At 44.7% G+C, this 13379-nt stretch overlaps 1 protein-coding gene across 2 annotated transcripts in view; it reads left to right on the top strand.

Annotated features, from left to right (window-relative positions):
* Positions 1-2760: 2760 nt before the first annotated feature.
* The window catches only part of KIAA1210 (KIAA1210 ortholog), a 52338-nt gene continuing 41719 nt past the window's right edge, over positions 2761-13379 (top strand). The window contains exon 1 of one of the 2 annotated variants that reach the window (XM_072627228.1): positions 2761-3280. In XM_072627228.1, coding sequence (XP_072483329.1) covers positions 3246-3280 — 35 coding nt within the window. In that variant the 5' untranslated portion in view covers positions 2761-3245. The remainder of the gene's footprint in view (positions 3281-13379) is intronic. The other variant, XM_072627229.1, reaches the window with a different exon arrangement.

Genomic DNA, 13379 nt, shown 5'->3' with positions numbered 1-13379 from the left:
AAGTCTTTCTAGGCCTCTCTGAAAGTCTTCCTGTTCATCATTTCTTATAGCACAGTAGTATTCCATTACATTCCTATACCATAATTTATTCAGCCATTCCCCAATGGATGGGCATCCTCTTGATTTCCAGTTTTTGACCACTACAAAGAGTGCTGCTATAAATATTTTTGTACATGTGGGACCCTTTCCCATTTTTATGATCTTTTGGGGATACAGTCCTAGAAGCAGATTTGCTGGGTCAAAGGGTATGCACATTTCTGTAGCCCTTTGGGCATAGTTCCAAATTGCTCTCCAGAACGGTTGGGTCAGCTCAACAGTTCCACCAACAGTGTATTAGTATTCCAACTCTCCCACATCCTCTTCAACATTTATCATCTTCCTGTTCTGTCATGTTAGCCAATCTGATAGGTGTGATGTGGTACCTCAGAGTTATCTTGATTTGCATCTCTCTAATCAAAAGTGATTTAGAGTATTTTTTCATATGACTATAGATATCTTTAATTTCTTCCTCTGAAAATTGCCTGTTCGTATCCTTTGGCCATCTATCAATTGGGGAATGACTTGTATTTTTGTACATTTGACTCAGTTCTCTTTATCTTCTTACCTCTTTAAGCATGGGGCTACCATGATTAGGACTTCTGTCTTGAGGGTAGGTAGTGCACTGGATAGAGAACTAGTCCTGGAGTCAGGAAAACCTGAGTTCAAATTATGGGCAAGTCACAACCTCAGTTTGCCTCAGTTTCCTCATCTGTCAAATGAGGATAATAATAGCACCTTCCTCCCAGAGTCATTGTGTGGATCAAATGAGATATTTGTAAAATGCCTGGCACACAGTAGGCACTTAATAAATTCTGGCTAGTATTATGACAGCCTAGGGTCAGGCTGTAAGTAGACTTGGGCTTGTTGACAATTTCTCTCAGATCACAGATCCACAGAGTTGGAAAGAAGCTTACAGATTATCTAGTCCACCTTCTTATCTTGCAGATGGGGCCTGAGGCCCAGGAAGGGAACTATAACAATGGAGAGTTAGTCCCAAAACTCATGTCTCTCGATTCCCTTTGTTCTACACCCAGGTTAGATCCCTTTCTCACCCCCTCCACTCCAGCCAAGCTGATTTACTTATTCTTCATAGCTGACCTTCCATCTCCCACCTCTGTACCTTTGCATTGACTGTCCCCCATACCTGGAATGCACTCCCTCCTCTCCTGGGATCCCTAGGTCCTTCAAATCTTAACTCAAGTGATGCCTTCTACACAAGGGATCCCTTGTGGAATCCCCGATCCTTCCCCCCCCCCCCCCCATTCGTGTTGTCCACCCTTTCCAAAATTGCTTGGAATAGATCTACTTATGTGTGTTGGAGTCCCCAATCCCTTCTTCACCCCACTCTGCCCCAATGGAAACTTTTTGAGGGGGATGGCCGTTTCCTTTTTGTCTTTGTATCTCCAGAGCCTAGCACCAGTAGACACCTAATAGATGCTTGCTGAATTGAATGGTGAATTGAGTCACATATTTAGGATCTAAAGACTGAGCGCGAACTGGATCTTGCGACTAGAATGCCCCCCTATCTCTGTCTCTTTCTCTATGTCTCTCTGTGTGTCTCTGTCTCTCTCTGTGTCTGTGTCTCTGTGTCTCCCTGTCTCTGTCTCTGTGTATCTGTCCCTCTGTGTCTGTGTCTGTCTCTCTGTGTATCTCTGTGTCTCTCTTTGGAGTCAGGATTTCAAGGTTCCTATCCTAGCACCTCCCAGCTGTAGGACCCTGGCCCTTTCTGAGCCTGTTTCCTCCTCTTTTAAATGAAGTCTAACTCACAGAGATGAAGTCAAGATAGCTCTTTGCTTAAAAAAAAAAAAACAAAAAAAACCCAGCAACCCTATTTGCTCTTAATTTTTTTTTTGCTATCTTCAAATTCTGACTCAGTTTTACCACCTCTGCAACCCTGGACATCTCTTTCCTTCCCTGGACTTGTTTCCTTATCTAGATGGCCTGTAGGGTTCTGATTTTAAGTGGAATCACGATTTCTGCAGCCTTTCCCCAATCAATGGGCACCTATTTAGTTCCCAGTTTTCGCTACCACAAAAATGTTGCAATGAATATTTCCCCGTAGATAGGACCTTTCTTTCTGCCTGTGACTCCTTGGGCTAAATGCCTAGCAGTGAGTGGGCTCTCTGGGTCTGGACATCTTGGTTACTTTCTTAGCCTAATTTCGAATCGCTCTCCAGACTGCGTGTACCACTTCATAGCCTTAGCCGTAGCTTGTTTGCGTTCCCGTCTTCCCGCCGACCTTGCACCATGGACCAGCTCCATCTCTCGACATCTTGGCCCATTTGCTGGGTGGGAGGTGAAACCTCAGAGCCGCTTTGATGTACATTTCTCTCCTTATTAGAGATGTGGCGCAACCTTGGGGAGGGGTAGGCAGTTTGCTGTCACCCTCGAGGAAAGTTCTTTGGAAACCTCAATTCTGTATAAGTGAGAGCTGCTGTCGTTTAAAAACTTTTATTGCTAGTTATTGTTTTTACATCTTCTGCAGGTTCTGCCCATTCTGAATACAATAAAATAACCGCTTTTCTGGTCTGGGCCGCTGCCAGCGGCCCCCTCTCCCTCCCCCTATTTTACTATCATCTTAGCTCGGGCTTCTCCTCCGGGGGATGACCATGACTTTGGACTGTGACCTTGGCAGAGGCGCCTCTACTCCCCCTTTCCCATTCTCCGCAGCCCCATGGGAGGCTGGCCTGGGAGGCCAGCCACGTGCCCTGTCGCCTGTGGGCTGGGGTGGCCTCGGGGAGGGGAGGGGAAGTGAAGGAAAGGAGGAGTGAACCGAGGTGCCTCCCGACGGAGGGAACAGGCTGGTCCCTCCTCCTTTGGCAGCCGTCCAGGGGTGAGCAGGAGGCTTGGGCAGCGCTAGCCTCATCTGGCCGGGTCAACAGCAGCCTTTTTAAGGCGCGAGCGCAGCTGCGGGGGTTCCTCAGTCAGAGCAGGACTCCGACGGGAGCGCAGAAGGAGGTAGCGGAGCGCTGGGCGCTAGAGTGCCCATCTGCCCGTCTGCCTGCCTGTCTGTCTGCTTTTCAGCTTGCTTTCTAGCAGGGGCGCCACCCTGCCTGTCGGGGAGCACCCTGGATTGCCTGTGTGTGCGCAGGGGCGCGCGCTGGCGCGCCCGCAGAGGCAGTGCAAACCTGCAAGACATCCGGGCGTCTAGAAGCACTACTGTCCCTCGCAGATCTCAGGATGACCCGACCCAGCTCAGAGGAACCATGACAACTTCATACGGCCGCTGGAAAGCCAAGAAGTAAGTAGCCCGTCTCGGGGCAGCCTCCCATTGCCCCAGCTAACCAGAACTCGGGGGGCGCCTGTGTGGTGTTCCGCCAGTGCCGTCGTTACTAACACAGGCCCTAAGGTGTCCGCGCGTCAGTGGCAGCAGGGTAGGGAGTCTCGGGAGCTGAGTAAGACGGGGTTTCCAGCTTCCATGCCACTGTGAGCATCCCTTCCCTTGTCACGCTGCCCTCGAGGAGGAGACGGACACCAGCCGCCGGTTAGTACTGCTGTACGGCTTTGGGGCGCAATGCTCTAAGACAGTGAGAAGTCCCTAAAGAGACTGTCCCAGAGGGAGATCCACTCGGGGAGCCTATGTACCCAGTAAGACTGAGCAGAGAGGGAGATGGAGGGGAAAGGCAGACGGTCCGGGGTGCGCTGGGTAAGAATTCCTCAGAGGACCGACCTTTCTTTCCTTCACTCATCACACCCCAAAACGTACCCCGATTGTCAAAGACTAATTTCGCTGATTAGGAACACAGTGCAAATAACCTCCTCAGGGGACAAGTTAGTCAAATGATCGTGTTTCATTTATATCATGCATGTTGTTAGCAGCCCAGATGACTGAGAAGGAACCGATCTGTGGACGAGGATCGCTAGGCAAGCCAGTGCACCTCGATCTAGAACTGACGGGGACCTCGGAGGCCATCTGGTCCATCTCACTCCTTTTACGGGAGGGAGAGTGACTTGCTCAAGGTCTAGACTTGGAAAGGACCTCGTTCTCCAAAGGAGAAAACAGAATCCTGAGGAGGTGAAGAGACTTAACCTTAAGTCGCATAGGTAGGAACTAGCAGAATTGGAACTCAGGATCTCTGCCTCCAGTTCTGGTGCTCTGTCCATTGTCAATGCTGCCTCCATTAAGGACTTAAAAAAACACCTCCTTGGGCCTCAGTTTCCTCATTTGCAAAAGGAGGGGTTGTTCCTTTTTTTTTAATGGAGTAACTTTTCAGGAAAGTCATAAAGGTTTCTTTGGATGTTGTTTGGAAATGTCTGTTGTGTGCAAACAAATTGAATCCATATCTTTAAAAAATTGAGCAAAATCTCAAACAAAAAAAATAAATAAAATGAGAGGTCCTTTCCAATTTTAGCCTTTTCTATTCCAGTTCTATGATCCTAATGGTAGAGTGGAATGGGGGAGAGTAGAGAGAGAAAACTACTAGAAGAGATTTCATTGTAAGATTTTGTTGACAACTGTATAGTTATTTTCTAGCTATATATGATGTAAATAGGGTTGGAGCAAAGTAATCATCCTATTCAATTCACTGTACATTTGAGTGCCTCCTGTATGCCAGGCATGATGCTGGGTGCTTGTGTTACAAAGACAGAAATGAAACAGTCTCTTCCCTCAAGGAATATACTTTCTCCCCGGGTGAAAGAACCGGCACACAGGTAAGTCTCAAGTCATTTCCAGAGAGGTAGGCAGAGAGCTAGCAACTGCAGGCTATCCGGATACACCTCGTGTAGGAAGTGGTGCCTAGTCTGCTTCCCTGGGGGCATTTGGAGATGTGTTTGTGGGCCTGTATACACGTGATTATTTTGTTTTCACTTGTGAAGTTAATGAGCCTCAACCTCTCTCTCAACTCTTACAGGGTAGAATCCCTGTTAGAAACTGATTCTAGTCATTCTGTAACTGTTGTTTAAGGTGGTTATAGCTAATCTGGGAAACCAGGAACCTTACTGGGAATTCCCTAGAAGCTGACATTGGGGCTGAAGCAGATGTGTGAGTCCTAGTGTCCTTACTAAACGATATTCTCTCGGTCTCCTTCCCTTCTCTTTCTCTCCTTCCTCTCTCTCCTTCCCCCTCTCTTCCCCTCCCCTTCTCTTTCCTCCTTTCTCTCTCTTCCCTTCTCTCCTCTATATTTCTCTCTTCCCTCTCCTCTCTTCCTCCTTTTCTGTTTCTGTCTCAGATTTTCTCTATTTCTCTGTCTCTTTCTCCTCTCCTTCCAATCTCTCTCCTTCCTCTCCCTCCCCTTCTCTGTCTCTTTCCTTCCCCCTCCTCTCTTATTTCTCCTTTTTTGTCTCTGTCTCTCTTTCCCCCCAGTCCTCTCTCTCTCCTCCCTACTTCTTTTCTCCTCCTCCTCTGTCCCTCTGTATAATCTCCAATTTGCACTTTCCACCTAATTAGTTGACACTAATGAGCCATTATCAGTAGGACATGCATTCTGAGTAGTTTGTCTAATAGTGCGGATGGGGTTTACACCAAGCTCTCTCTGAGCTACACCAAGCACTGTATCTCTTCTGTTTCTCCTCTTACCAAAGGGCATCCATGTTCCTTTCAGCTGGGAAAGAAGCTAAGGGGTCCACTTAGTCACTGGCCACAGACTAATTAGTAGTGGCTAGCACTTTGCGTGTCAGTTCTAAACCAAGAGTCTCTAGAATCTCAATGAAAAGATAATGACATCAGAATGTGACCTCACTCCCCTCTAACCAGTGAGTGCACAGATACGCTTTTTTTCAGAGGAGACAATGGCCCTTAAATTCATGTAGTGATGATGGTGATTCAAGGATTTGTGACATCATGTATCAACTTCATTTAATCTGAGAAGATCCTACTAGAGAAATACTAATTTATGTTTCGTATCCCATTTGGGAGGTTGGGCAGACATTGTTATTACCATTTTAATTGAAGAGAAAACTCTGCCCAGAGTAGCAAGCTTGCCCGAGGTCATCCAGTTCACAAGTGGAAGAGAAAGACCATGCATCTAGGTCTTTGGAGACAAAGACCAATGCCTGTGTCTTCCAACGACACTTCAGTCTTTCGGAGATTGGGTGGTATTGGCTCTGTTTTACACTTGGGGAAACCTGAGCTGGTTAGATGCTATGACTCCCCCTGGAGCACAGAGTTAGCCAGTGGCAGGACCAGAATTTAAAAGGAGCTCAGAACTGAGGACATAGGAAGCTGAGTTTAGAGAGATCAGCTTGTGAACAGTGGGCCCAAACCATAAACTGTGAGAATTTGAGACCATTAGATTATTTATTGGCAGCCAGAAGGAACTTTAGAGGTCATCCCTTCCAAGGGGAGATAAGTAGAGTAAAGAAAGTATAAGTGGCTTGCAGAATTTGAACCCTGGGCTAATTCTAAGGTCCAATGTCTTGTCTACTGACCATGTGACTTTATGAATTGGAGAGCTGAACCAACCCACACCACAATCCTGCCCTGCAGAAGGGCAGCCTGAGACAGGTGAACCAGTCTCTTCTGTAGGCTTCCTCTTCACACACCCCATCCTGCCCAGGGGCAGCCACCAGTGCACCCCACCCAAATATATTGCAGCAGACCTTGGTCAAAGCTTATCTGTTCTGTGGCCCATTCACCTAGTGTTTGTCTACGTTTTGGGTGACTAAATCAATAAACTGATCTGTGGGAAGGCTTTAGTAGATGAGGCTAGCTTTCCCAGCTCAGCCACTTTCAGGAGATACAGTGCTCTCATGCAAGATTAATCTCACAGTGGGGGAGAAATTGGGGTGGAGGGGCTCTACCCTTCCTCAGCATCAGTGCTGGGCAGTGAGCTAGCTCTGCAGTGGATAGAGCAGTAGACTTGGGATCAGGAAGACTCATCTTCATGAGCTCAAATCTGACCTCAGAATCTTAATAGCTGCGTAATCCTGGGCAAGTCACTTCAACCTGTTTGCCTCAGTTTCCTCATCTGTAAAATGATCTGGAGGAGGAAATGGCAAACTACTCCAGTGTCTTTGCCAAGAAAGTGTCTTTGTCATGAAGAGTCAGACATGACTGAAATGACAATGCCTGTTCATAGGACAAATTCTAGACAAATCCAGGGCAGTCTTGTAACTGCTGTGAATTACCTTCTTTAAGTACCCTTCACCTATTCAAAAGATTCTGGAGATACAATAGGTTAGTGCTGTAGGCTATGAGAGCTTGGAAACCACCCTTGAGGAGGGGCATCTTGTCCAAACATTTCATTAAAGAGAGTTAGAAATTGAGTCACAGAATGAGGGGGGGAGTGACTTATTCAACATTACAAAATTATTAGATGTGAATCTGACTGCCATGATTCTAGGGCACCTTACATTGCACCATTCTGCCTTTTTCTACCCCAGCTTTTCCAGCTTCTTAAGAGGCTGGTGAATCTGAAGGCTTCCTGATTCTTGGATATCAGAGACAAGAATGAGTTTCCATCCTCCTTAAATTCCAGCTGCTTGAGTTCTGCCAGTCCATCTACCCTGGCTGTGTGGCAGATCTAGGTTATGATGATGACGATGCCCCCTTAGACTTTTCTAAGTGTTTTCAACATGCGTCATATCGTGCTCTGTGGGGTAGCTAGGTGATGCAGTGGATAGAGCACCAGTGCAGGAGTCAGGAGGACCTGAGTTCAAATCTCACCTCAGATGCTTGACACTCACTAGCTGTGTGACCTTGGGCAAGTCACTTAACCCCAATTGCCTCATCCTGGGTCATCTCCAGTCATCCTGATGAATATCTGGTCACTGGATTCAGATGGCTCTGGAGCAGAAGTGAGACTGGTAACCTGCACAGCCCTCCCTCACTCAAAACAAAGTCAAGTGCAAGTCATGTTATTATTTCTCTGATGTCATGGTCTTCTTTAGCAACGAAGGACGAACACACACATGTAGTGCTCTGTATTATCTGTAAATCTGATAATCGGGACAAGGATCATTAGCTTCAACCCATTTTACAGGTGAGGAAATTGAAGCTTGTCACATGGGAATCAAGTGGCAGAGCAGGAATTAGAACTCAAGAACTTCTTACTATGTTCAATATTCTTTAAAAAAAAAGTTATTGATGTCAAAGTAACTTATCCTTCCTCTGCCCCCCACCCACCCAAACCTCCTTTCAGAAGCGTATGGATCGGGAACTTTGAGAGACCTCAGAGGCCACTGAGTCCAATCCCCCTCCTGTTTTACTGATAAGGAAACTGAGGTCTAGGGAGCTTGCATGACTTGTAAAAGGAAGTACAAATGGTTAACCATCAAAGTTAGGACTTGAAGCTGGGTCCTGGGACTCCAGAGTTAGTGCTCTTTGCACTGTAAAACACAACTTCCCTTTTCTGTACTCCCCAAATGAGCCTTCCTTTATAACAAAGAAAAACAACTAAGACCAGCTAGTCAGCTGAGTGATGATATCTGGCAGTACACGAAGCATTCTGTAGACTTGGGGCCCTATTTCTTGTGAGCATTATTTTTTTGGGAGGAGGGTCTACGCCTATGTTTTCAATAGTGTAGGATGCTCCCTGAGTGATGGAACAGAGAGCCAGCCTCTAGGTGAAGTCCTGACTTGGGTACAAACTAATTTTGTGATCCTTGGCCAGTAACTGAACCACTCACTCATCACCTGATGCAACTCTTTAAAATCTAAGATCTGTGAGTTTTAATTGTTCAGTAATTATGTTTCAGTATAATTAGTTTCCTTTTTAATCCTCTGAATTTTACTTTATACATCTAAGAACATTCCCCAGATACTGCCCAAGGGTCTCCAAAACGTTAAGACCTACTTTAAGCCTTGTGTTGTAGGGTGGCTGCTGATCTGAGTTGGGAGAAGGCATTTCCTTGGCAGGAATCCCCCATGTCAACCTGTGATTACAGGTCGAGTCTCTCTCAAAGAAGTAGAGCTTCTGATCAACCAGCTAGCATTTTTTAAGTACCTACTGCATGCCAGCCGCTGTTCTAGGGTGATGGGACACAGACTAAAATAAAACAGTCCCAACTCTTGAGGAGCTCACTCCTAGTATGGAAACTCCCTCCACCCATGCAAACTCCTGCAGCCAGTTGGCTGCTGTGCTCATCTGCAACTTAGCATGTTAGTCATCCAGGGCACAGAAAAAACAGAGTGAAATAAAACCAATCAATAGGCCCGTGGGATTGTAGCATCCTCCTTCTTGAACCAGAAGGGCCTTCAGAAGGTATCTTGCCCAATGCTCTCATTTTATAGAGGAGGAAGCAGGAGCCAAGAGGTTAAGTGACTTTCCCAGAGTCACATAGCTAGTATTATGTCAGAGGTGAGACTTGGACCCAGGCCTTCCTGATTTGGCTTCTAGCCATCACACTGGGTTACCTCTTTTTGATGCTTATTCCAATATGGAGTCCCTACTGGGTCAATTCCACTCCACTTCCATAATGATTATTGATTCACCATCTGCTATGTGTCTAAGATAACCTGTGCTCCCTGGCCTTCCTCAGTTCCCCATCTAGCCCACTTGGCTCAGTCCCTGTTCAGGGATACTGTTTTCGAATGGTAATTCCTGCTCAGACACAGCTCTGGGTCTCTCCCCCCCCCCATACTGTAATTAAGTGTATCTAATGTGGTCATTGGAGAACTCCCTGGCACTTTTCTTCCTTCCTTCCCCTTCCTATTTCAGGAGAGAGGGGGTTAGTACTGGTTCTCTGGCAAAGGGCCCAGCCTGAGTATTGCATTCTGCTAACCTACGTTCATATACTCTGTGGCTTTGATCTTGTTTCCATCTGTGAGTGTGACCCCAGGATCCAGGAGGCACTAGGGACAGAGAATTTCCCCTCTCTCTTTATATGTGTCGTTAGCATTTAGTATAGTGCCTGGTACATAGTAAAAGTTTAAGAAATATTCTACTGATCTCTGTCTCTGTCTCTGTTTCTCTCTCTATGAGCTATCTATTAGCTATGATCTATTTATAATCTATTTATGAGCTACCCATCTATCTCTCTATCTATCTCTATCTGTCTGTCTGTCTGTCTGTCTCTCTAGCTACCTGTCTATTTATCTACCTGTCTCCGAGTTTCTGTCTACCTGTTTGTCTTCTGTATCTATCTATCTATCTATCTATCTATCTATCTATCTATCTATCTATCTATCTATCTGTCTGTCTGTCTGTCTGTCTGTCTGTCTGTCTGTCTGTCTAGCTACCTGTCTATCTACCTGTCTCTCTCCCAGTTTCTGTCTACCTGTCTGTCTTCTGTATCTATCTATCTATCTATCTATCTATCTATCTATCTATCTATCTATCTATCTATCTATCTATCTGTCTGTCCATCTATCTCTGCTTCTGCCCCCATCCCCACTCGCCAAGTCAATGTGGTATATGGATGGAGACATTACCAATGGAGTCCATATGCATACTTCACTCATTTGGACTAACTAGAAAAGGAGGACAGCCTGAATTAGTGAAAAGCCTGAATTCAGTGAGGCCTGGATTTGGAGTCAGGGAGACCTGGGTTCAAATCCTACCTTAGATGCTTAATATCTGCATAGCCCTGGACCAGTCCTAGTGTTATCCTTCCTAGTCTCCTCATCTGCAAAATGAAGAGATTGGACTCAATGACCATTTCAGTTCTAAATCTGATTCTATGAAATGCAGTTTTATTATTTTATTATAATGAGAGAGAGTTAGTTGGCTAGTGAATAGAGCACTGAACTTGAAGTTGGAAAACTCTGAGTTCAAATTCCATCCTAGACATTAACTAGCTGTGTGACCCTAGGCAAATCACTTACCCTCTCTGATCCTCAGTTTTTCATCTATAAAATGGGATAACTTACAGGGTTGTTGTGAGGATCATGAGATAATATTTGTAAAATGCATTGTAAATCTTATAGCTCTTTATAAATACTAGCTATTATTTTCAAGCACCTAGGCTATTTTCTTTCTCAGTAGAGGTCCATAGGAGACCAATTTTAAGTAATAAATAGATAACATGATAAAAAATATATTTGAGTTGGAAAGGACCTTAGAGGTCATTTCAGTCAACCCCTCTCATTTTACTTTTGAGGAAACTGAGGTATAGAAAGCAGTGACTTGCCTAAGGTCATATAGGTTATGGATCATGGACTACTAGAAGTAGAGTTGGAAGGGGCCTCTGAGGCCATCTAGTCCAGCCCCTCCATTTTACAGAGGAGGAAACTGAGGCCCATAGAGTAGAAGTGACTTATCCAAGGTCTAGAGCTTAGAAGTCTCAGAGGCTGTCTGTTCCTAACTTGTCATGTGACTATGGCCCAGCCCCTTAATACCTAGGGCCTTTTTTCTACTCTGTAAAATATGCAGATAATGTAAATTGCCTATAAAATAATGTATATGTTAGCATGGATATATGTATGATTATGAAGCTTCCATTATGAACTTATGTAACTGAAACCCAAATAATCAATAATCTTGCTCTGGGATACTTTTCATAAATTCTAAACAAGCTAGTAAAGATATTCTGTGGCAGCCATAGAAATGAAAGAGGTCTCCTTGGAGTTTGGCCCTCTACACCCCTCTGGCTGGTCTGATACCACCAGGATTCCTTTCTGTTGAGTAGTGAGCTCACTACAGGCCACTGGAGCAAGGATGCCATAGAATCCTAGATTCAGAGCTGGGAGGGCCCTCAGAAACCATTTTACAGAAGATGAAACTGAGGCCTGGGGAGGTGAAGGGGATTGGCCAAAGGCGCATACGGATGTAATGGAGAGTATAGGTACAGAGCTATAAGGGAGGATTCTGCGAGGGGAAGTGATTTGCCCAGGGTCGCACGTATTAAGTATCAGAGGCAGAATCTGAACCCAAGACTTTCCGATTCTGAGTCTAACACACTGTCTATTACACTATACTTCCTTGTTGAGTAGGATTATTCTTCAGCAGAGAATATACTGAATATAGTAGAGAATATAGCAGGGGATGGAAGAGGGAGGGGGGAATTATTCATGTGGAATTCCTGTATAATCACACAAATAGTAGGGTCACCTCCACTGAGGTGGCCTGTCAAATTGTAATGATTTTCAGGCTACCACGCAAGGTACCTAGGGGGTCTTTGGCCACTGTCTTCTCACCCTCAGTGGGGGAGGACAGATATCTTTGATTAGCCCCCTCGGACTGGCCACAAACTTTATGGGCCTGAGTGCTTCTCAAAAAATGTTCATTCCACGTCTCCTACATGAAAGCTAGTGCCCCTGGAGAAAGCAAGGCAGATAATGGTGATTTGGGAAATTAAGGAGCTTGTAGGCCCTGCTTCTTGGATCTTGGCATAACTGGCCATTCAGGGAGAACAAAGACATTGGTTTCAACAAGTTCTGACCTCAGGAGTAAGGCAAGATGAAAGCATATGAAATGATTAAAGAACAAGACAAAACAAGCTGTAATGACAGGAGCTGCTGCCTAACTGATAAGGGCTTGGTGCTGAAAGAGCTGGAGGTAGATTTTAAAGACCAGGCTAGGCCACAGTGACTCAGGTGATTTTTCTTTTAAAAAAATCATATAGCCTTCATTTCCAAACGTAAACTTACCACTTTGCCTCCGCAGAAGGCCCCAAAGAATATTTTTTTAAAATTTATTTTATTTTTAATTTATGGAATAAATTTCCATAATACAGTATGGTAAAAAAGATGTTTGTACAAGAGACTGCAAATCTACTCTGTATGGCTTACTATTCTTTTCAATATATAACAAAATTATCATGTAAATTTCTTTTTTTCTTTCCCCCTCACCTTTGAGATGGCTCTCATTAGACACAGATAGTTAAATATATGTAAAATTATTCTATACGTACTTCTATTTGTCAGTTCCTTCTCTGGATGCAGATAACGTCTTTCTTCATATATCTGTTATAGTTAATTTGGGTATTGATAATAGACAGGAGAACTTATTTGCTCAAAGTCATTCTTAAAACAATACTACTATTACTGTATATGACATTATGTTCATTTTCCTCTTCGTTATTTCATGCAAATCTTTCCACGTTTTCTTAAAATCGTTGAGCTCATTGTGTCTTTTAGCACAACAGCATCCCATCATAATCATATTCCACAATTTGTCCAGCCATTTCCCAACTGAAGGACATCTGCAATTTCTAGTCCTTTGCCAGTGCAAAGACAGCCGCTAGAAATATTTTTAGAACATATAGTTTCTTTTCATTTTCCCCTAATCATCTTTGGAAATAGACCAAGTATTGATATTGCTAAACCAAGGGGCATTTTTTAAAAAAGAAAATATTTCCCTCATCTTCATTAGACAGCATCCATTTTTTTCTTTGATCCACCTCAGCTCTACAGTCATGTCTCATCATGGTTCCACTGTTCCAGCCGAGACAGGAAGTCTGTGGTCCATCGCATATGGCTTAATAGTTGACATCTTCCCCCAAGTCTTTACTCATGCCAT

This window comes from Notamacropus eugenii, chromosome X (genome assembly GCF_028372415.1).
Source record: "Notamacropus eugenii isolate mMacEug1 chromosome X, mMacEug1.pri_v2, whole genome shotgun sequence".
In the NCBI taxonomy this organism is placed as follows: Eukaryota; Metazoa; Chordata; class Mammalia; order Diprotodontia; family Macropodidae; genus Notamacropus; species Notamacropus eugenii.
This window is presented reverse-complemented; position numbering and strand designations above follow the sequence as displayed.